Raw genomic sequence first — 26,791 nt, 5'->3', positions numbered from 1 at the left:
GGTGGGAACATTTAGGGCCTCGATGTCTCGAGTGCACGGATTGAAATACAAGTTTAAAAGAGGTTAACGAAAAGTGCAAAGAAAGCAAGTAACACATAACGAATCAGCCATATGAACGCTAATATCGCTAAACAAAACACTTCTACCCAAACGACACCTAAGCACAGAATACTGCTTCGACATAATAACTCATTCAGCTCAGAACCACTATATATATAGTAATAAGAATGGATGAGTGTGTGTGTGTGTGTGTGTGTGCGTGCGTGCGTGTGTATGTGTGTCTGTCTGTGTGTGTGTGCGTGCGTGCGTGTGTGTTTGTGTGTGAGTGTGTCTGTGTGTGTCTGTGTGTGTCAGTGTGCCTGTGTGTGTGTGTGTCTGTGTGTGTGTCTGTGTGTCTATGTGTGTGTGTATGTGTGTGTGTCTGTGTGTGTGTCTGTGTGTGTGTCTGTGTGTGTGTATGTCTCTGTGTGTGTGTCTGTGTGTGTGTCTGTGTCTGTGTCTGTGTGTGTCTGCAGAATAGAATAGAATAGAATAGAATTTATTGTCATCAACCCTTAAGGATATTGACACAAGTTGTACAATAAATGAATGGATAAATAATGTACAAATTATTTCATTCAATATTGAAACAATTAAAAACAAAGGCTCCGAGCAATTTTTGAATGTTTTCGTCTTTTTTAAATAACAGATCGCTTGGTTTCCTTAAGTCACAGTTTGATACTTCTTCTTCTACTAACTTTTTTCTAATATTGTTAAATTTCTTGCAATTGTCTAGAAAATGTAGCTCATCTTCAATTACTTTACATGTATTACAGAGGCGATTCTCTCGCAATATTCCTCTATGACGCCCAGTCTCAATTTTTAAAGAATGTGTGCTTGTTCTTAATTTTGCTAGAGCTTTTCTATGATTTATATTTGAAATATAAATTAAATAGGCTTGTATTGTGTATCGTTCTGTAATTAGTGAATAAAACTCAAGTCTTGAACATTTTTCAGATTTTTTGTTTTTCCAAAATAAAACGTATTCATTCATAATTTTTTGTTGTATAGCAAATTGTAATTTATTAGCATTAAATGTAAATTGGTTTTTCCAAACATGCTCAAATCCTACAAGTGATAATAATTGTTTAATAAATTGCAATTGTATGTGTGTGTCTGTGTGTGTGTCTGTGTGTGTGTCTGTGTGTGTCTGTATGTGTGTGTGTGTCTGTGTGTGTCTGTATGTGTGTGTCTGTATGTGTGTGTCTGTGTGTGTGTCTGTGTGTGTGTCTGTGTGTATGTCTGTGTGTGTCTGTGTGTGTGTCTGTGTGTGTCTGCATGTGTGTGTCTCTGTGTGTGTCTGTGTGTGTGTCTGTGTGTTTGTCTGTGTGTGTGTCTGTGTGTGTCTGTGTGTGTGTCTGTGTGTGTCTGTATGTGTGTGTCTGTGTGTGTGTGTGTCTGTGTGTGTGTGTGTCTGTGTGTGTCTGTGTGTGTGTGTGTCTGTGTGTGTGTCTGTGTGTGTCTCTGTGTGTGTCTCTGTGTGTGTCTCTGTGTGTGTCTCTGTGTGTGTCTGTGTGTCTGTATGTGTGCATGTCTGTATAACACCTACTGTTCATTTGTAGTAAGCACAGAATGTTAGTGACAATACAGTTTTATCTATTGCTCTTATCGGCAGAATAAATGAGTTACAACGAATCTAACAAATAAGTACAGAAATATTCTAGAAGCCAAGGGAGGTAACTCATGCTATGTTATCACTGATCTAAAAATATATTATTATTTCTTAGATCAGTGGTATGTTTTTCATAGAAGGGAGGTAACTCTTGCTACACAAAGATGCCTTATTGTTCTTAATTTGAAATGTGCCTTTAAATTTGCCATCCATTATAGCAAATCCGAATAAATAGTTTCAAGCGAATCGTTACACAAATGTCGGAGAGCAATGAAGCGTTCATAGGCTTTATTCTCTCGTGTCTTGGCCGATTCGCTTCAATATTGCCGTGAACTTTAACATGTATGTGTCGAATCTGTGACTAGTTCTTCACGAATCGCTCCATAATCTGAAAAGCTATAAGCGAAGCAAATTGCGCATGAGCGCTTAATCGCTTATAACTCAGCAGTATAGTCCGGAGTAGCATATAGTGTCGGAAGAACTGTGTTAATTTGCTTTACACACTGAACAAACGGACAATACACAAACTGACGCGGAACTTCCCATGTCGGGTGAGGGATGAAAACCGTGAACCATCCCCGGCCGGCCCCATGATTTGTACATTATAACGCTTTTCTTGCCATCGAAATTGTTTCCTTCTCCCCCAACCTACTCCCCATCGCAATGAACTATCATGTTTTTTGGCGATTAAACGTTCTGACTGACTTCTGTTTATAAAGTTCTCGCCTCTCGCGCTAGCGTATGGGGATCGACTACAACTCGGGGCGAATACAAATACTGGATTTGTTACCCAAGGGATCTTTACCGCACCCAGCTGGAACTGGGTGCCTGACCCCATTCCTTAGCAGGAGCGGTGAAGACACAGAGGGAGCGGAGCTTCGGTAGCATTCACGGGAGGGTCAAACGCCATTCAGTCACCTCAACAAGTTTATTGTTTGTGAATAATGAACGCGACACTTTTCTCATCAATGTGTTTGCCTATTACCCAAAGCGCAGAGTACTTTACCTATTGAGATTGGAGAGGACAAAGAAACATTCATTCGATGAAAATGTTTGTCAAAACAAAAAGTAACCCAGAATCAGTGTCAAGCACCAGTTACATCTTTTTTTCAAAAGAAGTCTGACTTTTCTTAAGTTTGCAATCCGAAGCGCAGTTAGAATAATCGTAACACCAACCATAGAAGCCAATGTATGTGTTAGGCGAAAGATAAATTACAATCAATTATGCAAGTAAACACATTGCTAGTTTAGTGGACACTCAACACCACACAGCTCATAAATCCGGTTTGTTTGTTTTTGCTTTCTCTCCTACGCATTCAACAACTTCAAAAGAGGCCAAAAGGAGCCTACGCAATATGCTTAACACGGCATCTGTGCCCAAGTACACTTATGCCCAAAAGAAACGCTATCAATCAGAAACCCCTACACTGACCTGTCAGGATTTGGTTGCTAACCGTCAAACGCTGAAGAAGAAGGAGAAGGTTGCTAAGGTTGCTAAATACGAGCGTATCTGATTTTAAGGTCTTTATGTTGATAGGAAATAAAAACAAATGGTAGCTGTTTAGAATGGTCAAATAATGTCCCTAATTGAGCCTGAGTTTAAATTCGCGAAGACTTGGCAAAATCTTTTTACCAAATATTAAGTGCCCAAGCTTCGTGCGGCGAGCTTCGTGCGGCGAGCTTCGTGCGGCGAGCTTCGTGAAGTCGACTTCGCCCAATTATAAATACAACAAGAAATTCCTCCGAGGTAGGAAAAACACCCCCGTCAAAGGGAAATAACCTTCTCAGTTGGTGGCAGTGACTGAGTGAGAATGGTTATTTCCCTTTGACCATTAATATTTCCCTCTATAAGTGCTTGTATAATTTTAATCCACCAATAACTCCCTAACCGTGTGTTTGACTGGTCCCAATTTTTGTAAGGACCGTCTCAGGAATGTATAGAACCTGTTCACCAAGTTTGGTGACGATCGGTCCGTTCATTCTTGAGATCTATATGCGAACACAAACACACAAACAAACAAACAAACAAACACATCGACCGAAACCTATACACACCCCTATACCGGGGGTTAATTAAGAATCGGGGAACGAAGATGAAGCATGCTCATGAGTGCACACCTTGAAAGTTCTAAATGTTACTGGCAAGGATATCATGGATGAAAAATCAAGCCCTGAGGTAAAGCAACCGTTTGCATAACAATACACTTAAAACATTTGTATTAATGTAGGACCAAGCCGGATTACTTCAATTGCAAACAACGTTATCCAAGCAGGAGGGAGGTTTTAATCTAAAATGTGATTATAAACTCGAATGTCAGAATGTGTTTAAACAAGTCTAGTGCATATTACCAGGTCAATGCGATAGAGAAAAGTCGGTAAAAATATTTTGTTTGTTTGTTTGCTTCACGCCCAGCCGACCACGAAAGGCCATATCAGGGCGGTCGGTAAAAAATCTTTCTTTCTTTCTTTATTTGGTGTTTAACGTCGTTTTCAACCACGAAGGTTATATCGCGACGGGGAAAGGGGGGAGATGGGCGGTAAAAAATAATATCCTTACTTCGAAAAGGAAAGAATGAAGAAGAACAAGTCGCGTAAGGCGAAATAACAACATTTAGTCAAGCTGTCGAACTCACAGAATGAAACTGAACGCACTGCTTTTTTCACCAAGACCGCATACTCGTAGTTTTGTCAGTCCACCAATCGTGGCAAAGGCAGTGAAATCGACAAGCCAGAATAGTGCGGTAGTGGTCGCGCTGAGCAGGATAACACGCTTTTCTGTATCTCTATTCTTTTTAGCTTACTGAGTTTGTTTTTATTCCAAACATATCATATCTATATGTTTTTGGAATCAGGGACCGACAAGGAATAAGATGAAATCGATTTCGGAAAATTAATTGTAATCATAATTTTCATATTTTATCATTTTCAGAGCTTGTTTGTAATCCAAATATAACATATGTATATGTTTTTGGAATCAGAAAATGACGAAGAATAAGATGAAATTGTTTTTGGATCGTTTAATAAAAAAACAAGTTAATTACAAGTTTTCGATTTTTGATGACCAGACTCATTCATTAGTTTTTAAGCCACCAAGCTGACATGCAATGCCAAAGTCCGGCCTTTGTCGAAGATTGCTTTACCAAAATGTCAATCAATTTGATTGAAAAATGAGGGTGTGACAGTGCCGCCTCAACTTTTACAAAAAGCCGGATATGACGTCATCACAGGTATTTATCGAACAAATTCAAAAATGTCCATGGCAGGGATATCATTCCCAGGAACTCTCATGTCAAATTTCATAAAGATCGGTCAAGTAGTTTAGTCTGAATCGCTCTACACACACACACACACACGCACACACACACACACACACACACACACACACACACACACACATACACACACACACACACACACACTCACACACACACACACACACACACACACACATACACCACGACCCTCGTCTCGATTCCCCCCCTCTATGTTAAAACATTTAGTCAAAACTTGACTAAATGTAAAAAGCAACAAGTCGCGTAAGGCGAAATTACTACATTTAGTCAAGCTGTGGAACTCACAGAATGAAACTGAACGTAGTCCGCCGCTAGTGCAAAAGGCAGTGAAAGTGACGAGCCTGTTTGGCGCGGTAGCGATTGCGCTGTGCTTCATAGCACGCTTTACTGTACCTCTCTTCGTTTTAACTTTCTGAGCGTGTTTTTAATCCAAACATATCATATCTATATGTTTTTGGAATCAGGAACCGACAAGGAATAAGATGAAATAGTTTTTGAATCGATTTCGGAAATTTAATTTTGATCATAATTTTTATTTTTTTAATTTTCAGAGCTTGTTTTTAATCCAAATATAACATATGCATATGTTTTTGGAATCAAAAAATGACGACAAATAAGATGAAATTGTTTTTGGATCGTTTAATAAAAAAATAATTTTAATTACAAGTTTCCGATTTTTAATGACCAAACTCACTCATTAGTTTTTAAGCCACCAAGCTGAAATGCAATACCAAACCCCGGCCTTTGTCGAAGATTGCTTTGCCAAAATTTCAATCAATTTAATTGAAAAATGAGGGTGTGACAGTGCCGCCTCAACTTTTACAAAAAGCCGGATATGACGTCATCAAAGGTATTTATCGAAAAAAGAAAAAAAACGTCCGGGGATATCATACCCAGGAACTCTCATGTCAAATTTCATACAGATCGGCCCAGTAGTTTAGTCTGAATCGCTCTACACACACACACACAGACAGACAGACAGACAGACAGACACACACACACACACACATACATACACCACGACCCTCGTCTCGATTCCCCCCTCTATGTTAAAACATTTAGTCAAAACTTGACTCAATGTAAAAAGGAAGCACATTGGATAAATCAGTGGCAAATCTAGGTTAAATTCAGCGAACCCTTAGAGGAAATCGGACACTCCCAAATCCCCCCACTCCCTACAACAAAAAATCAAACTGGTACTTGAAATCAAGAAAGCAAGTCAATATTTTTTGCAGCAGAAACGAAAGTCCTCTCAATCAAGCTGGCGCATTTGGGAAAGCCAAGTGTTTACCAAGTGTACCTCCAACGCCCCTTTCGCAAGCACACCTCACTCCCCCCCCCCCCCCCCCCCACACCCATCCTCTCCCATCACGCCCGGGTGTGATAAATAGAGAAAGATCAAGGTTTGGGCGAATCAGAAGTCGTTCTTCTCCGAGCCTTTCTGCAGCGAACGGAAGGACTTCTTCTGACGTTCTTCTTTCACAACGGCTCGTTTTCAAGAGAGGGACCATGTCCCTAGTTTTGTCGAGACTACACGAAAGTCGTCTCGTTTTCTTGACTCTTGCAATATGGCTTAGCTTCGTCTTCTCTGCAGTTTCCGTTTCGGCGAGGTGAGCACAGAGATGTGACTAAAATAAAATAAAACATTAATACATTGATAAGTATTAGATGAATAAATGGATGAAAAGATGAAAAAGTAAGAAATATTGTTTAATACGACTCTCGCAATCTTGATGGAGAAAACCGGCTGTTGACCTAAGTTCCTTTTTGTATTCAGTCATTCATGACTGTATGTTTTCAAATAGACCCGGATTGAGAGGGAACCGAGGGTATATGAATGAGTGTGTGTGTGTGTGTGTGTGTGTGTGTGTGTGTGTGTGTGTATGTGTGCGCGCGCGCGTGTGTGTGTGTATGTGTGAGTGTGTAGGGTTTCGATGAAACAACTGGACAGATGATTATGAATATGTAAACATTCTTTTTTTCTTCTTTTTTTTTTAATGAAAGTATTTGAATGTTTTCATCAATTATATTTGTTTGTAATTGTTTTATAATTATCTGTATGTCCGTCTTCTACAAAGACCATTAGGTCGACGTTCTTGAATGTGTTCGGTTTGTATATAATTAAACGTTACATAATCTAGCATTCTTGATTTCTAATCAACAAACACAAATATATATGAATAAATAAGTAGAATAGAAGTGATGTCTTTTTTATAAAGTTAACCTATTGAGATCATGATTGTAATCAATAGAAAGAAAGAAAGAAAGAAAGAAAGAAAATAAGAAAGAAAGAAAGAAAGAAAGAAAGAAAGAAAATAAGAAAGAAAGAAAGAAAGAAAGAAAGAAAGAAAGAAAGAAAATAAGAAAGAAAGAAAGAAAGAAAGAAAGAAAGAAAGAAAGAAAGAAAGAAAGAAAAAGAAAAAAAGAAAGAAAAAAAGAAAGAAAGAAAGAAAGAAGAAGAAATAAATTAATAAATGATGGATATGATAAGTCGTTAAAAAACATCGTGGATGTTATAAGTGTAATTATCTGACTTCACCTCTTCTGTGTGTCACGATTGCTGTATGTTCCATAGTAAGAACGCAAACAAATGATAATTACAAACATGTGATAATAGAAACAATATTGATGATACATTTAATGCGACGATGATGATGATGATGATGATGATGATGATGATGATGATGATGATGATGATGATGATGATGATGATGATGATGATGATGATGATGATGATGATGGTGACGACGAAGAAAACGACAAAGCCGTAGAGTGGTGTATTCATTTCAGTTCCATTGAGTGATCAATATACTAACTCAGCCTTTTACCTTTTTGTGGCAACTATAATGTTGCCTTTCCCGGGGATAGCGTTGTATATTAATTATATCCAAGACCATGGCACCTTCATTGTTTCACATGGATTTCATCGTCAACAGCTTCAAGCGTATATTTACTAACACTTTATAAATCTATTATCTACGAAACATTTGCTTGCTTCCGCTATTATAGCGCTGCACATACGTTCTCCAGGACATTATACAGTCACCATGTCACACGCACGTCTTCCAGCAAGCCTCTAATTACCAGGACGAAGTCAGCTACGTGAAGTATACTTCGCGAAGCTGGCCGCACAGAGATTTAGTACAGAGTTTTGGGTAAAAAGACTTCGCGAAGTCGACTTCGGGCTCAATTAAGCACCGCCTTTACGCTAATTGTTCTCAGCTGGTGCGACTTCACGGACCTGGAGCAAGAGAACAAGACCACGCCATGCGGTGAAGCCCAGCTGGATCTGTACGCTGGCGGCTGGACTCTGGACATTCCCGGTACGGCATTGCTCAATGGATGGTCAACCAACCGAAAGGATGTCGTCGACAACGTTCTTGAAGGCCTCGGGAACTGCGCGATGTACAAGTAAGTGATAATAATTATTAGTAATATTGTACAAAATGTATGATCATTAATCGTGGTGTAGATCTGAAATGTTTGATAATCATTGGTGGTGTAGAACTAACATGTGTAATAACTATACGTGATGTAGCTTTAACATGTATGATGATTCTTTGTGATGTAGATCAGAAATGTATGTTAACTGTCAGTGATATAGATCTGAAATGTATGGTAGTCATTGATGATGTAGATCTGAATTGAATTATAATTATTTGTTAGTAATGTAGATCTGAAGTGCATGACAATTATAAGAATTGTAGATCTGAAATGTATGATCATTATAAGTGATAGAGATTTAAAATAAATGATAATGATTCGTGATAAAGATCTGACATGTACTCGTCAAGAGAACTTGAGTTGGGCTTCAGCATGTGGATGTAGAACTACGTGATGAGGCTGGCTGTGCTGAAACAATCAATAGTGTTAGAAAGCCAATACATTTCCCAACCGTGTTCAATAGACAGGTTGATTCTAGTATTTCTACATGCCGAAATGTCTTTACAGTGTATGGTCGTAGTGCCCCCCCCCCCTCCCACCCCCTCCAAACAAAGACAAAACAAACAAAAAAGGTTATTCACAAAAGCTGACTTTTCCTTGTTAAAGGCACACTCAGCTTCACGTAAACCATCCGTTTCTGGTCACAGACACTGTGAGGCGTTTACACTCAGTACAAACACTCTTTTTCTTCTTTATTTGGTGTTTAACGTCGTTTTCAACCACGAAGGTTATATCGCGACGGGGATAGAGCCACTTGTCAATTGTTTCTTGTTCACAAAAGCACTAATCAAAAATTTGCTCCAGGGGCTTGCAACGTAGTACAATATATTACCTTACTGGGAGAATGCAAGTTTCCAGTACAAAGGACTTAACATTTCTTACATACTGTTTGACTAAAAATCTGTACAAACATTGACTATATTCTATACAAGAAACACTTAACAAGGGTAAAAGGATAACACTCTTTCTTTTAAACACTCAACGCTTGAGAATATCCTAAAGAGCGAGCAATTGTCAAATAATTTATTTTTGCGTGGCCAGCCGGATTTACAATGCGACAAATCGGACGCCACGTTTTGACGCCAGATCTACCTTTTAAAATCTAAATAATAAATTGACAGCTTGTTACACAAACATTCTTAAATTATATAATAATTATTTTTTCATCAAGACAAGATCAGTACAATTCAAAGTTTAGAAATTTTGAAAAAAGGGAGCCCGGAAGCAGATTCCGCAAGGTCGTGTATGCCCAAGTAGAGGAATTTTCTGCATAGCGCTTGCTTCTTTGAAGCCAACCGCCGCCGATAAGTTTGTGTGACTCGCAGCCGTTTGTTGCGTTTTAGATTCAGAGGTACACAATAGCGTGCTATTGCAGATACAGCGAGTCGCATTGAAATCACAAAGTGACGACTAAATTGTGAAACAAAGGAAAGTGGATCACACTGGTCCAAGATGGCTCAGGGGTTAAATAAACCACGAAAACTGGTGTGTGGTTTACGCGAGTTAAATAGCCATTGAAACGATCTGTGTCATTTAATGCTATTAAATGCTTTTGCAAGTGTGTTCCATAAGGTTAGAACTGGTTTTTTTCATGAGAAGATTTAAATCGTTCTGTAAACCATCTGAGGCAAACTGGGCCTACAACAAATCAAAACAGAGGTTACACCCCTTACGTGTCAGCACACTGCACACTGGATGGACAACCCTTAAGAAACATCTGAAAACAATGAGACAGCCAAAGAATCCGGAGATAAACGGAGCACGCATTCGCTCATGCATAATCAGCCCTACCGTTTCACGGAATAACACTCTCCAAGAAACTTCCAAAACAAGTGGGACTCAATCATTACATATGTCTTCCCGGGTCCGTGGTGGCCATTTTGTGAGCACACACAACGAAATATATGGGTTCAGAAAATCAAGATAAACCAAGTGGTTTCTTCTTTTCAGGAAGGAAGCTGTCTCGAAACGAGATTGTTGCAAGGGATGGACAGGCGACAACTGTGACGAAGGTAACGGCACGACTTGTTTGGATTATACTGAGACACACAAAACCCTTGTCTCAGTGGAACCTCAAAGGCTGTCTTAAAAGAAAGGAAGAAAAGAAAAACCATGCAAGCAAACAGCCAACTAACCACCCTCCGATCTAACACACGTATGAACACACTGCATTAAGAGAGGACACATACACGCACACAAGCACGCATCCACAAGTTCGCACGCACACACCCAAGCACTCATAAGCACGCACGAACCCAAGCGCGCGTACGCATACGCATAGAGTAAGAGAGAGAGAGAGAGAGAGAGAGAGAGAGAGAGAGAGAGAGAGAGAGAGAGAGAGAGAGAGAGAGAGAGAGAGAGAGAGAGACAGAGACAGAGACAGAGACAGACAGAGACAGACAGACAGACAGACAGACAGACAGACAGACGGACAGACGGACAGACAAACAGAGAACCTGGTTATCTTTTGAGGCCAGGTATTGAGGTAAAGGTTGCAGATACCAACAATAACATTTTCTTTGGTAAAATTACTTGCTACGTCTGTCATACCTTTCCCGTTTCAGATTATACCTTTGCTATTGGTAAAATTATAACATAGTTTTTAATTTGTTTCAGCCAAATGCGATCCTCCTTGCGTCAATGGTTTTTGTGCTGGACCCAACATGTGTAACTGTCGCAGTGACTTCGGTGGCCCTACCTGCGACGAGGACATCAGACGTACGTATGCTTATAAGAGTTCATATGATCATCAGTTATCCAGATTGGTGAAAGGGAGTTTCAAAGGCAAGCGTAGCATAAAGACCGTTCAAGCTGGAAGCCTTGATTATATGCAAAGAAAAACATAGAGTGTTGCTTTTTCCAACAATGCAAGATTCGTGTATGTTGTCCGCTTACTAGAAACACACTCAGAGCGCTTAAATACACCTTATACATGCCTTTACTATTATAATTATTCAATCATTGGTATTTGACGTACCCATGTACTAGACAGAATATCAAAGTTTTAAAGTTATACCTAGCCTATGCCCACAGAACGCTGTATTGTTCATAGTAAGAGAAACCCGTTTTGGGGACTGCTTTGAACTGACATTCAAACCGTAATGAAACCGTCTAATACAATTTGATACAATTCCTATCTGTGCGTTTGATCAGTCAGGAAATGAGAAAGAAAAAAATTAAATAACAAAACCTGTTTTCTTCTTCATTTTAAGTTTCTTTTAAACAAATTCCCGAAGAGGCCATGCATGTTTCCGCAGTTAACTGTTGGTGTCTTTGACACTTCAAGGTGCACAGAGCTCCCAGGGCTTTCAGTCATGCCTCATCCATATATATCCTTTTGAAAGTATACCAAGTTTCATTTCATGTGTTCAATTAATTTTCATCATTAACTCGGCAGGAAAGCGTGGCCCTCGATTAAGCTCACATTAGGTCCCCCACGCCAAAGCCTACATCGAAGTCTATTAGTCTTGACGAGAGGGATTAATTCTTTCTATCTTGGGTACTTTACGTCAAGACATTGTGTTTGACTACGTAAGAAAATTGTAAAATATGGTGTGTGGGTCTATGTTGGCATTCCACACACAGCCTTCAGCCCCAGACCGTGATCACGGGAAATGTAAATTACATTTCGGCGGGAGATGCGAACTGACAAACCTCAGAAAGTTGCTTTTGGCTGCAACACTAAAGATATGTGTGGTCATCTGTGAGATCGTTGTTTAAAGCTTTTGACTTTTAATATTGCAATCTGCGACACACACAAAACACAAATCGTTGCTTCAGCAACGCTATGACAGGCACTGCATCTTTAAGTCAGTCCTTGACGTCCAATCTCCTTCACCGTGTTGATGATGATTTGACAGAAGTGTCAATGTTTTGTCGACTGTCAACGCCAATTGACGTCCCTGTACGCGATGCCAATGACAATATCTGTTCCAGTGTTGTCGGTCGGTCGGAAGTACTGTTTCGACGGGCATCTATGCCAAGGGGAGAAACTCTTGGGCAATGTGACGTCAGAGACAGAATGCTGTGACGGAGGCGGTGCGTCGTGGGGCAGCATTCACCAAAAGATATGCGAATCCTGTGGAAACGGTAAGTGCTGGACAATGTGAGAAAACAACTTCACAATATAACTGGTTTTGTTTAGTTGTGGTTCTGCTCTTGAGCTGCTGCGCCTTTTCGTTGCTTCGCTTCAAGGCTGTCCTTTCAATTGAGCCCGAAGATGACTTTGCGAAGACTTCACGTCTTCCCAAAATGCATTGCCAAGTAAGTCAAGTCAAGTCAAGTATTTTATTGTTTTGGGCCCAGAGGGCTTTGAAACAAAGATATAATTTTAACAAAAACTGTGTGCAGCGATCGATATTTATGAAGTAGACTTCTCGCAGTCGACTTCGCACAACGAATATCAGACTTCAGGCTGAAAATTGACTGTAATATGGGGAGGATGGGTCGGGGGAGCGAAGGGGGGGGGGGAGGGGGGGGAGTAGAAAGGGTTGGCTTGTACAATGAAGTTTCGCACGTGAACGTTATTTCCACCTAAACTTTAATAAGAGTTTTATTTAAATGTGTCAAGCGCAAAGAGCATAATTGTAAAGTTATGATGTTGCGCTATATAAATGCTCATTTATTATTATTTATTATTAAGAGTTTTATTTATCATTCATGAAAAACTACAGTCATATTATTTGTTTGTTTAAAGTTAAAGGCACAGTCCTTCACTTCACAAACTAAAACAAATATGGCCAATTTATGCTCATAGCAATTATATGAAGTACAAGAACAGTAGGCTAATTATTCAAAGAAATCGTGGATGTGTTAGAATAAAAATAACAGAGAATATTCTGATTTAATGCATACAAGTCAGTTCAAAATAATTGCAGTGATCATAACAACAACTGAACAGAAGAAAAAAATTATAAAATAAAGAGAGACAAAAACACAGACAAACAGACTTTCTATTTAAAAAAATATATTTTTGTCGAGTTTAAAGGAGGTTATTTTCCTTAATAGAGTCGGTCGGGTTACCCTAAACCAACATATTTTTGTTCGGCCTAAAATATTGTCTGTATACATGACAATCTCGGTACTTCGTCCACTTAGTCAAAAGCATTTTACCTTTCAAAAGCTCAATGCAGTTGTATATCGAACAGCCATGAACGTGACGATTCTGCCCACGGTACCCGCCGACCTGCTGTTTCGCACGTGCATGGCCGCCGCCGACTGTCGCTACCGGACGTTTGACGGGGTCAGTTTTGAGTACTGCTCCACGTGCACAATGACGCTGCTGCGGTCAGCCGCTCTTCAGATTACATCTGCCACTGAGTGTGACCCGACCGACCAGTGTCAGTGTATCAAGGTAATTTAAATGTGTGTGTGAGAGAGAGAGAGAGAGAGAGAGAGAGAGAGAGAGAGAGAGAGACAGACAGACAGAGAGAGACAGACAGACAGACACAGACACAGATAGGGAGGGGGGGGGAGAGAGAGAGAGAGACAGTGACAGAGACAGAGACAGATACACAAGGAAAGACAGAGAGAAAGACAAAGACAGAGACACTGACATATACACACATAGATATATAGATATATATATATAGATATATAGATAGAAAGATAGATAGATAGATAGATAGATAGATAGATAGATAGATAGATAGATAGATAGATAGATAGATAGATAGATATAGATAGATAGATAGATAGATAGATAGATAGATAGATAGATAGATAAAATGGAATCGGGGGAGGTACGAGAACGCGTGCGTCGGAGTCTGCCTGTCTGTCTGTCTATCTGTCTGTCTGAACGTCAACTACAAGCACAAGGTTACAGCCTCATAATATTGTTCGCAATTCGGACTGACCCTGCAAGACCTTGTTTTGTTCTCCACACGTTGTGTGTGTGTCGTGGTGTGCAGGTGGTGACCATCATACAGCCAGTGCTGTACAAAAAGCTCGTCTTCTTCAACGGCACGCTGTCACTGTACAACATTGGGGGCGAGCACGTGGAGTCCGTAGAGAACATCACAGAGGGATCTTCCGTCACCAACCTTGCGGGTAAGTCACAATGAAAGCATACAGATTACTCCTAAGGGGCTCCGCTCACTATGTAATTAAAGCAGGACCGACGACGCACTGCAGTTTATCCCAGCCCGCTACATGTTGCATGAAAGGAAAACAGGCCAAGTATCGCGGCATAAATAATAGGCAGTGTGTCGTCTGTGCCGCTGAAACTGCGCAGGTATATTCTGCCCATAATGGACACGATATACCTGCGCAGAGTCAGCGGAACAGACGACGCACTGCATATCATTTATGCTGCGTTGGGGATTATGAGTAGAACTTGGCCTGTGTTCCTTTCACGCAACGTGTAGCGGGCTGGGATAATCTGCAGTGCGTCGTCGGTCCTGCTGAAGTTACATAGGTGAGCGCCAGGCCTAACTGTTCGTGGTAGGTCAATGTTGCTTCTTGTGTGTTGCTGGCACACTCTCGATAAGATAATTCCAAGCAAGATGTAGAAACGACTAGCTCATTTCAAGCTATTTAAAGAAATGACTAGATCATTTCAAGCTAGATAAAGAAACGTCTAGATCTTTCTAAGCTATAGATAAAGAAACGACTAGATTATTCTTAGCTAGGTTTAATTTCAGTGCTCTCCGAGATATATATATCTATCTAGGCCCTACTGTCTGTGACAGAAAACAGCCTTTTATAACTCTTCGAGGTGGCAGGTTGATTGGGAGACGTTAGAGAGAGAGAAAGAGAGAGAGAGAGAGAGAGAGAGAGAGAGAGAGAGAGAGAGAGAGACAGACAGACAGAGACAGAGACAGAGAGAGAGACAGAGACAGAGACAGAGAGAGACACTGGGCGAAAAGTGGCGTTTTGTATCTTACAAAACTACTCAAAATCCCAACAAAACTTCAAGTTTCAATGGGTTTATCACATTTTGGTGTTCACGACAACGCCAGATTTTGATTGGATTTTGTTGAAGTTATCGCAGCGAAATTGCCTGGAATTTCAGCGCGTTTTGCGACGGTCAAAACATCATGTTAAACCATGTTACAGCATGTCTGTAACATGCAAAAATTCCAAGTTTTGATGGCATTAAAGCTTTGGTTTAACGCCAAGTAACATCATGTTATCGTAGACTTAACTTGCAAAACTGCTTGTTTTGGTGGTGTTACAGCTTGCTTGTAATGTGATTAACATCATGTTATCGTAGACTTAACTTGCAAAACTGCTTGTTTTGGTGGTGTTACAGCTTGCTTGTAATGTGATTAACATCATGTTATCGTAGACTTAACTTGCAAAACTGCTTGTTTTGGTGGTGTTACAGCTTGCTTGTAATGTGATTAACATCATGTTATTGCTGGTATAACATGCAAAACCCCATGTTATGTTGGTGTTAAAGCTTGCTCAAATGCCTATTAACTCCATGTTATGTTGGTGTTAAAGCTTGCTCAAATGCCTATTAACACCATTTTAGTTGGTGTAAGGCTTGATTATTAATTTAAAAAAACACCATGTTATGACGTTCACATAATTGTTTTCCACTGGATGGAATTTTGTGGAAAAGAAAGCATGTTGTTTGGGAATTGTGTGCGGGTTTCATGCTTGGATATTGCACTATGCTGACTTGTCACAGGTCAATTTACATTTAACAATATTAGTTTTCAAATGCATCATCCTTCACACATTATGTAAACATCTTTAACATTAACACTTTGGTTGTAAAATGATTGCACTTTATTCAAACAGGAAAAAAACAAAAATGCTGATTCACAATGTACAATAGCAAAGGACTATTTTGAGTGGAGACAGTGTTCATCCACACTATAGATGCCCTGTGAAAACATTGGCCATAGATATATGTGAATTACTTCCCTTGGGTATGAACATTTATGAATGATTAAATGGGTGAAAGAAGGCCACACAAAATGAAAATCAGTAAATAACAAAATCACTTCCCTTGTGAGTAAGAACAGTCATACCATGTTCCAACTTTTTGCTAAAAATTCGCCCACAATGTGACCTTCAAAGTTAACAAGAAGAGCAAACGCTCGATCGAGTCACTTTCGCAGTTCTGAATATTATATGAGGCATCAGATGGACAGGAAGAAATTGCTATTCACAACACAATGCATACCTGAAGCATACCTGTGACCTTGAAAAAGGTCAAAGGTCACCAAAGCAGACGTCAAAGTGTAGAGGTCACTGGGAGTCACGTTCACATAAAATTTGAGCCCGGTCACTTTTATAGTTTCCGAGAAAAGCCCAACGTTAAGTTGTGTGTTGCCGAACAGAAAAGGCTAGTTATCTCCCTTGTTTTTCTGATAACGTTCGTAAAAGGCTACAGATGTAAATACTTTGATGTAAAGAATAATCCTACAAAGTTTCAATCACATCCGATGAACTTTGTCAAAGATATAAAATGTCTAATTTTTCCTTTGACGCTGACCTGTGACCTTGAAAAAGGTCAAAGGTCAACGAAACCATCGTTAAAGTGTAGAGGTCATTGGAGGTCACGACTAAACAAAATATGAGCCCGATCGCTTTGATAGTTTCCGAGAAAAGTCCAACGTTAAGGTGGTGTCTACGGACGGCCGGCCGGACGGCCGGCCGGACAGACTAACACTGACCGATTACATAGAGTCACTTTTTCTCAAGTGACTCAAAAAGGGGTAACTGAACTTCATGTTTGGATGTCATGGAGTCATGGAGTCCAACATGAAGAAATGTATAAGAACACAAGAATGTATGAATGACAAAGAACAAATGTTTATTTTTGAATGTTTTATGTATGTTATTATTACGGACACAAAAGCTCAGCAATGCAATTTCTCTTTTAGAGATTAATGAAGTTATTGTATTGTATGTCAGTAAATTTTGAAAGCCCTAGATTCATAAACATCTGAAAACTGCTCAACGTCTTTGCATCACGGCACATTAATAAAAGTAAGAGTTAGTAAGACTGGCCTAACTGCTATGGTGAGCCAGTAATAACTCGTTGATGAAGAATTATTTGAATTCTGAATTTCGAACAAACAAATACAGTGTCCTTCCAAACCCCCTTTTCAGGCCTCCAAGAATAAAAAAATAAGCTGGTCTTAAAAAGGAGGAAATCTGCTTAATATGTAGGTAAATGTACAACAGGTTGTGAACAGAAAATCCAAAAATGTAAGGTCTGAAAAGCGGGGAAGTTTGAAAAGGGGGGAAGGGGGGGACATAAAATGTGACGATCATAACAACCATAATTTATCTAACAAAGTTCATTCTGAAATCTTCTTCAGCGTTTGATTATGGAGAGACTAAATCCTCAGTTCAGATGTGGTCTTAACTCCTTGTCTCCCAGGTACACACAGTCACTATGTACATTGCATCTGTTATCATTCGGCACATATCCGCATCCTGCTTAGACTGTTAGCTTCAGTCGCTTCCTGTAACGTTGATCTAACGCCAGGATTCTAGCCTGTTGATACAGTTTCTACAATTCTGAGTGACCTGCTGCAGCACAGCTGGTCTCGGCTTAAAAAATCTTGGTCAACATAGATGGGGTACAAAGTGTTAAAATAAAGCGTCCTTCCAAAGTTGATGACAGGTCCCCAGAGTATTCACAAAATTATATGGTACTGGAACTGGAAGCCTTGCACGGCGACGAAAAAGATGTCCACGCCTACATGAAGAAGCATCCTTCACGGCTTCAGCGGAAACAGTCGGCTGGGGATGAGGACAGCACCTATGTAAAAAATATAGACAAGAACAAAAATATATGTCAATGGGAAAACAAAGAAACAAGTAGAGAAGGACCTCCCTACCTTTACACAGTGAAAATGAAAAACACATGTGAATGTACTTATGTTTTAAATCTCCCCCCCCCCCCCCCCCCAATTAAGACCAATTATCCAAGATATTTTTCAGTCCTCAAAGGAGAATTTCACTGTTCTCACGGAACCCTGTAGAAAACTGAGCTGTGCTAATATATTATATAACTGCAAACATCCCTCAAATTCAATATTGCAAGCCACTATACATTCCTCATAAAGGCACTTCATGCTCACGTGTGAAAACTAACATAAGTTTACAAGTGTGTATCTACTTATAATAATAATAATAATAATAATAACGGGCATTTATAAAGCGCCTTATCAGAAGTTCAAAGCGCGTGACAACAATACGTGTATAAAAAATTCATACAATCACTGTCAGATTCAAACAACACATCATGCACATCTCACATCCCCAGACTCTATGCCAAGGCCAAAAAAAAAAGAAGTCTGTTTACGGTATCCCGACCGACCCTATTTTTTTGCGCGACCCTAGACTTTTTTTTGGCATTTGGGAAAAAAAGAAAAAAAATCAAAATTTTAAAACAAAGTTTGTCAATGTTTTTTGGCAAAATAATTTGATGTTTTTTGGAGAAAAAAAAAATCCCGACCTACCGACCCTATTTTTTGGGCCGATGTTACCGTAAACAGACTATTTTTTTGTTTGGCCTAAGGAACTATCCGTAATGTTGTTGGAACAAGTGAGTTTTCAAATTGGACTTAAAAGATGAAATCATGTATGGAGAGTGACGTAATAGAAAGGGGAGTGAATTCCATAACTGAGGGCCATGATATGAAAACGTGCGGAAGCCATGAGCCTTGCGTTTAAAGCAACCTTGACGGAGAAGTCGAGCATCAGCAGAAGAATGAAGGGTGCGAGAGGGAGTGTAGAGGGAGACCAGTTACGAAAGATAGGCAGGTGCCGATTCAGAGAATGAGAGATGATCTTGTAGCAGAAGCAGGCAGCTTTATACCTGATACGTTGAGACACAGGAAGCCAGTGAAGTTCTTTCATGAGAGGAGTGCTGCAGAGTGTTGTACTTTTTGCAAGGGTTGGAGAGTGGAGTCAGGGCAGCCTAGGAGAAGGGATTTGCTGTAATCTAATCTACACAGAATGCAGGATGTAACGAGAGTTTTAGTGGCATCAACAGTCAGAAATGTTCTTGTGGAACCTATTCTTCTAGTTCTAATGTAGTACCTGTTTGTAGTGAACTCACCAGCAGGAGTATTGCATACATAATTACGCATTACTGAATTAAAGTAACTATTTTCAAAGCTTCTCGCTTACCTTGGAATAGTGTCAAGCAGCTTATGTTGTGTCTAGATCAGCAATCAGATCTTCACACTCAGCCTGCACTTGCTGAAAACTGGACATGCCTGTATCTCAATCAAGCTGTTGTTGCGGAGACAACGGAACCATGCTCAAGTCAGGTCCAACTGAAATAAAAGCATATTGTTAGCTGATAAATGATTTGATCAAGCAAAACCATGCGGTATTTTTTTAATAAAATATTTTGTATACCCCGCTAATGCAAAAATAATGTACTTATTTACTATTAGCATTAATTTTAGCTGGTCATTCAAACCAGAGCTTGTTCTAGAACTCCACAAGAACAACCATGGCAGTTGGCAATGGCACTGGCAGAATACAGATCAAAACAATATTAGTATTAGCCTCACCAAGGGTTGACTTCCCATCAAAATGAATGACGGACTGAATCAAACTTCAGAGACATTACAATTTTTCACAACGATTTTTTCAGCAAACAGCCATGTTTACCTGTACAAATGTATCAGTGATATCACTATGAGTATGACAGTATGACAGTGTGGTAAGCTTACCGACGATTCGTTCAGTATAGTCTTTCTATGTAAGTAGTGGTCCAGTGAACGATACCTTCCGCCTGTGGTTCGAGACAGAGATTAAGTTGAAACTTAATTCGAGAAGCCAAACACTGACGAATACTTACGTATTTTGAGCAAAACCCACGCACGTCGACCACAAGTTGATGTCTGCTGGAGTGCGTAATCATAACGTAGAGGACAACAGTTTCACTTGGCTGGCTTCGGTTATTCCCTGTATCTGTTCCTTGCTGTTCTCCAAGAGACACCATGGTGCAGCAAGCTGAAGGGTGTCCTGTCGTATTTCCTCGAAGTTGTAGTAGGCAACCAGGAGGTGGGGGGCGACTGACCTGCAGCAGAATTCAAATCAATTAGTCAAGTCACTATGACATATCTTTATTGTTATCGCCACACGACGGGCGCTGTGGCGGGGTGGTAAGACGTCGGCCTCGTAATCGGAAGGTCGAGGGTTCGAATCCCGGCCGCGGCCGCCTGGTGGGTTAAGAGTGGAGATTTTTCCGATCTCCCAGGTCAACTTGTGTGCAGACCTGCTAGTGACTTATCCCCCTTCGTGTGTACAGTAGTCCCTTCCATTTCCGGCCCTTTCGTGGGCGTGAACCTACCCGGAGCGGCCAGCTTTCCCATGACTAATGAGTTTTCCTTCTATAATTGACTCTTAATGGCCGTTAACCTGTCTGACGCGGTCAACGGTCACTGATTTTTGCCCTAAGGTGCCCCTCTTACTCGACAGGAGCGGCCACTTAACGGCCACTTGTCACTTTCGCGGGTGAGCGCCTGTGGTGTGTGTGTGTGTGTGTGTGTGTGTGTGTGTGTGTGTTGTGTGCACAGACGGCACAGCACGAGCAGACGACATGAATACTTACGCATGCGCAAACTGTAAATACAGACATGCGCATACATGTACATTTACGGCAGTCACTTCCGGATCGATCACAGCTGATGTGAGTTTGAAACACTTGTTTATCTGACACTCAAATACATATATAATAATCCAAACAACACACATAGAAACATACGAAACAATAGCTTAGCCAGGACGATCGAGTTAAACACGCAAATAATTAAGATGTATAAACGAAAGCAAAACTAACAGAGACAATGAATCGGCGGCTCGTGGATGATCGCTTTCTTTTCTTCATGAAAACTTGATCGTGTTTTGGTTGTTTTTTTTGGAGGAGGAGGGGGCCTGTAATGAACGGCCACCTGATATTTGCGGTCACCTTTGCAATGACTAATGGGTGACCGGATATGGCAGGTACTACTGTACACGCAACCACAAGACCAAGTGCGCACGGAAAAGATCCTGTAATCCATGTCAGAGTTCGGTGGGTTATGGAAACACGAAAATACCCACCATGCTTCCTCCGAAAGCGGCGTGTGGCTGCCTAAATGGCGGGGTAAAAACGGTCATACACGTAAAAACACGAGTGTACATGGGAGTTTCAGCCCACGAACGCAGAAGAAGAAGTTATCGCCACACCAACCCTAAATTTTTCCTACCATACTGTACTATTTGTTATCCGAGAGAGAAAAAATCCATGTTGCAGACTCAACTGGAAAAATTCCCTTCTCCATCATCTAGTGGACAGAGCTCACATGATTTCAAACAAATCTTTTTTTAAAGTCACATACTTTGTGCGACAGTGTTAGTTTACTGTAACTGTAATTTATAAATAGCAAATTAAAAAATATCACTTATCAGATAATCAGCTAAATGCCTGGCAGATGACCCTCATTCAAAGTGAGTCGTGGCTAAACCATGAAACTAGAAAAACAGGTTATAATATATAACTATAAATCTCACACTGACAGCGGACAGAAACTGAGAAAACACCCAGTATACATGTACCGGTACTCACAAAAGAGTTACAAGTAGCATATTATCACTATCAGTATCACTAATAGCATACTATACTGGGCAAATAACAGCAATTTTTACTCACTGGGGGTTTCCTGGCTGGAGTCTTTGGTGTTTCTGTTAGGCGCGTTTGATCGATCTGCGCGATCGCACTGCGCGTTTGGTGGATCGATCAAACGCGCACACATCGATCGATGTGTGCGCGTTTGATCGATGCAAAGAATACAATACAAGAATCGTTAAAACGCGCAGCTCTTATACTTGCGCATTTGGACGATCTGTCACAAAGTAAGTCCCTACCACACACAAACGTCGCACGCCGGAAGTGAAAAGTTTCAAATACAGGAATGTTCCGAAATATACCCCGACAACGTTTTTGATTACAATTCAGCTATTTTTTATTTTTTTTTTATTACTGCTGAGCTCTATTCACATAGGCTCAAGTTAGTTTTATTGCTTCAGTCTCTCTTCATTCGTTTAACTCATACATGATGGAGAGGTTTAGGCACACACTGCGGCAAGTGGAGGCAGATATATGCATCAGCCATGTGTCCCAAATCAATCTTGATGTCAAGCGAAAAGTTCAATACGATTGTGAACCACCTAAGAGACAAACACACACACACACACACACACACACACACACACACACACACACACACACACACACACACACACTGCACACATGCACTTACATACACCCAGACACATACACATACACACCCGCGCACATACACACACATGCACAACCTTACACACACAAACACACACACACGGGCGGGGATGTAGCTCAGTCAGTCGGTAGCGCGCTGGATTTGTATCCAGTTGGTCGCTGTCAGCGTGAGTTCGTCCCCACGTTCGGCGAGAGATTTATTTCTCCGAGTCAACTTTGTGTGCAGACTCGCGCCTCGGTGTCCGAACACCCCCGTGTGTACACGGCAAGCACAAGACCAAGTGCGCACGATGACTGCCTAAATGAGAGAGAGAGAGACAGAGAAGAGAGAGAGAGAGAGACAGAGAGAGAGAGAGAGAGAGAGAGAGAGAGAGAGAGAGACGCACGCGGGCCAAGGAAGAGAGAGAAAGAGATACAGGGACAGGGACAAACATACTGACAGTAGCTGAAGTATATATATATGGGTTCATCGACAGAGAGAGAGAGAGAAAGAGAAAGACCTATTTCCGGTCATAACTTCCGGTCATTGCCAGCAGACGTGTGTGTGCGTAGTACGATGGTGATTTGTGAGACGGATCGTCCAAATGCGCAAGTATATAAGAGCTGCGCGTTTTAACGATTCTTGTATTCTTTGTATCGATCAAACGCGCACACATCGATCGATGTGTGCGCGTTTGATCGATCCACCAAACGCGCAGCGCGATCGCGCAGATCGATCAAACGCGCCTAACATTTCTACTGACTTCTGTAGCACATGGTTGGTTGGCAGACTTCCTGGAATGAGTGCTCGCTTGCCTGTAGGCCCAGCAAAAAAACATGCAAAGAAAATGTTCAAAATGCTGAGTCGAAATTATAAGTTAAATTAACTAAACAGACCTATACATTTAGATCTATTGAAATAGAAACAAGAATTAGTAAAACACACTACTGCAAATCTGTCAAGAATGAACAAGACTGACTCAGTGACCGAGTAAAACAACAAAAGAAATCTAAGTTCTAACCCAGAAGTTTACTAGAATATATTCAAAAACACATTATCACAAGAACAAAGAGTGGTTTTTCCCCATTACCTAATAATTATAGCTCAGAATTACGCCTTTGTCAATGTATGATTCAGAATACGATTGTGTTATTTTTTGTCTGCGAGCTGTAAAAGTACTAGTTGTAGTACAAGTACTAAGCCTCATACTGATTGATTGATACTACTAGAGCTTCGTCACTTGAAGCATTACAAGCAAAACAACACAGCACAGACAATCAGATGAAAGCTTATTTTCGCTATATTACTAGTTTTTTTACGTACCGTATTTGAAGCATGTTTCTTTGAAATGTCGGGAACATCCTCGCATTCTTCGGGTTGAAAAGCTTGTCAGCACGGTTGATTTTGTGGAAGAGCAGCTCTCCATTCGGCATCCGCTTTTCCGTTTGGTATACCATGGAAAGTTATAAGCGTTGAAGATCTTAGTGAGCTCACGCTGCATCCAGGCATACAACAATTTGCACCGGGCATCTTGAAATCATGGTTCACTTCTCTGGCATCATCGAAAAATGGCGAAACGGAAGTGACTTTTTTCGGAATGCAGCTTTCTTCCGGTTGTCAGCACTTACCGCGAGCGCAGCGAGTTGGCGATTGATCCAGTCAATACACAACTATGCGCCGGCATAGACCACTGATCTAACAAGAAAAATGTTCATTCAAAATGAACAGCGTCGATGCAATGTCCACCAAAGATTTATTTTGGGAAGTGTTAAAGGTTAGGGTCAAAAGTTAATGAATTGCATGTTGTGCTGGATATAGGCCTATATAAATTGTTTATTTCAGTCAATGCTTGCCATAATTGATCAAACAGCCACAAGAAAAAAAAACTTTTTAATTAAAAAATAGAGCTTGTTTGAAACAGGTAGAAAGGAAGCAGAGTTGATATTGCAATATCTGTACGTGGGAATGTGGTGAAAAAAAGTGCTAAAAGTAGTAAGTCAGTCTCAGATCCATTTCAAATATTTATTGCAGAAAAACAAAATACAAATTACAAAAAAACACAGAACCATTACCAGGTGTCCTAGGAATGTTTGAAAACAATAGTTTTAATTTTACACTGTAAATACAGGAATCAGAATTAAACACCTCAAACTGATTGGCACATGCATAATGAATCACCTGGAATTGCAACAGGGAGATACTGAAGTAATTGGAAACAAACATCTGAAATTGACAGAGAAACAATTGAAAATATAGTACCAGTTGACATGAGCGTACAATATTTTAATGGAAGTGCAATTTTAGCACGAAGCATCCGCACGAGGATGCACTAACACTGAATTACATAGTGCCACAAAATGTGTACGGACATTTCACAACCGTGCATTATTAGCACAGAACACATACATGGGGGCGCACAAAACATTATTGTGACAATAATTTACACGAAACATTTCACATAAGTACATTTTTATGCATGGTGCATCTACTACAGGAGGGTGCTCCAACAATGATGCATAGTGCCAACATTTAGCGCAAACTTTTCACAACAGTGCATTATTACCACAAAGCGCATACAGCGATTATATAGTAGCAAGTTGCACTAAACATTTGAACAAAATGCATTTTGTTCAAATGTTAACAGCACAGCACCAAGTTTTGCATAAGTGCACAACAGCACTGACCATTTCACAAAAGTGCATAACAGCTGTGACAATTTTACAAAAGTGCATTGACCATTTCAGGCAGATGGCTAACATGCAGATTTCGCTTTTGTCTGTCTTTCTTTGAAAAGTAGGCATGTTCAAGATCGATGAAGTCATGAGCAATTGGGTTAGATGACAGAAAAGATTCAAAAACGTCAGATTCAGTTAGATGACAGAAAAGATTCAAAAACGTCAGATTCAGTGTTTTGGGCACTGTTGAACAGGAACATTCTCTCCTGTTCAACAAATGTGGGTTCAATTCAAAAGCAACATTGTCACAGATAGGCTAGTGTTACATTTCTGTAAAGTTTCAAAAACATCTTCCATGTTTTGGTTACTGTTGAACAGAGGCATATTTTCCTGTTCAAAAAAGTCTGACACAAATTTTCGTAGTTGTGGGTTAAGGTTCGATCTATACCGTCATTCAAACGAGTCGTAGAACCGTCATTGTCACAGATAGTGTTACATTTCTGTTTTACATTCAAACGAGTCGTTGAAGTAGTAGTACATTTGCGTTTGGTTGTTTTTTCTTTTAGATTCCTGTCACTCATACTAGCAGTATTGATTGAGGTACATAAATCTGTTGATGTACAGGGATGACTTGTTTGTAATGAATCCTTGTTTCCTCCACATTGAGTTTGCATTGCAGTTGGACAGAAATGAACAGGTGTTAATTGATAAACACATTGATAATGGCTTTTGAGAAAATCAATCAATTCTGCAAAGGAATTAACTTGATGACATCAAAACTGCAGCGCCATTTGAAGAATGGTTACCATTTCTGTTTCTTTGATGGGAACTGATGATCAAACAAATAAAAACTTTGACTATCCAAGTTACCATGAATGGCAATAGTTGACTCCTTTAAAGTAGCAAGGATATAATTTGAGACGATAAACGCCTGATGCAATACCTCCTCAAGGTCAGTCAACTCAAAACCTTCATCATTCGCAACATCCGAGTAGGCAACACAGCGGGATTCGTATGTCCAGAAATCATGTCGAAAAAATATTCCATTTCAAAAGCATGTCCAACCACAGTTGTTGGCAAGTGTTCGTGTCCGAGGTAGCCTTCAGTGTGTGTATATGTATTCATGTGACAGAGAGCGTGACCTCATTCTTCAATCCTCTCTCTCTCTTCTTTCTCATTCGAACGCACACACACAAGAACGTAGCCGCTACGCACGCATGCACGCGCACACACACACACACACCACACACACACACCCCGCTGACGCACAAACCACGCACTCACACACTGACTGTCGGCAAGCATCTCTTTTGTTTTCTTTACCTTTGTTTATTGTGTCGATATTTGTGTTTATTTTTTGCTTGACTTATCTGTTATTTAATGTTTGCTATCCACATCGTGTGATAAATGTTTCTTCTCAGTCTCCGAGTCAGTTTAGTTTCTGCACGCCGCTTTGGTACTCCTTGTTTTTCTAATGGTGTATTGTGCGCGATTTGCGGATTTATTTTTTATTCCTTTCATATGCTGTTGAAGTGTTGT

The 26,791-nt window shown here is 40.3% G+C and overlaps 1 protein-coding gene and 1 long non-coding RNA gene across 2 annotated transcripts in view; one reads left to right on the top strand and one right to left on the bottom strand.

Annotated features, from left to right (window-relative positions):
• The first annotated feature begins 6,386 nt into the window (after nucleotides 1-6,386).
• The window catches only part of LOC138982535 (mucin-19-like), a 102,794-nt gene continuing 82,389 nt past the window's right edge, over nucleotides 6,387-26,791 (top strand). Inside the window, exons 1-7 of the mRNA XM_070355839.1 lie at nucleotides 6,387-6,554; nucleotides 8,167-8,355; nucleotides 10,339-10,400; nucleotides 11,005-11,106; nucleotides 12,325-12,477; nucleotides 13,536-13,741; nucleotides 14,298-14,436. Coding sequence (XP_070211940.1) covers nucleotides 6,454-6,554; nucleotides 8,167-8,355; nucleotides 10,339-10,400; nucleotides 11,005-11,106; nucleotides 12,325-12,477; nucleotides 13,536-13,741; nucleotides 14,298-14,436 — 952 coding nt within the window. The 5' untranslated portion in view covers nucleotides 6,387-6,453. The remainder of the gene's footprint in view (nucleotides 6,555-8,166; nucleotides 8,356-10,338; nucleotides 10,401-11,004; nucleotides 11,107-12,324; nucleotides 12,478-13,535; nucleotides 13,742-14,297; nucleotides 14,437-26,791) is intronic.
• On the bottom strand, nucleotides 16,103-22,913 carry LOC138981233 (uncharacterized). Its single transcript, XR_011460592.1, has 4 exons — nucleotides 22,010-22,913; nucleotides 20,174-20,395; nucleotides 19,492-19,640; nucleotides 16,103-18,115 (listed from the first exon to the last, which is right to left on the bottom strand). It is a non-coding gene; the product is annotated as an uncharacterized lncRNA (long non-coding RNA).

Source organism: Littorina saxatilis, linkage group LG12, assembly GCF_037325665.1.
Source record: "Littorina saxatilis isolate snail1 linkage group LG12, US_GU_Lsax_2.0, whole genome shotgun sequence".
Taxonomy (NCBI): domain Eukaryota; kingdom Metazoa; phylum Mollusca; class Gastropoda; order Littorinimorpha; family Littorinidae; genus Littorina; species Littorina saxatilis.
Note: the sequence above shows the minus strand (reverse complement) of the source record. Positions and strands in the feature narration are given on the sequence as shown.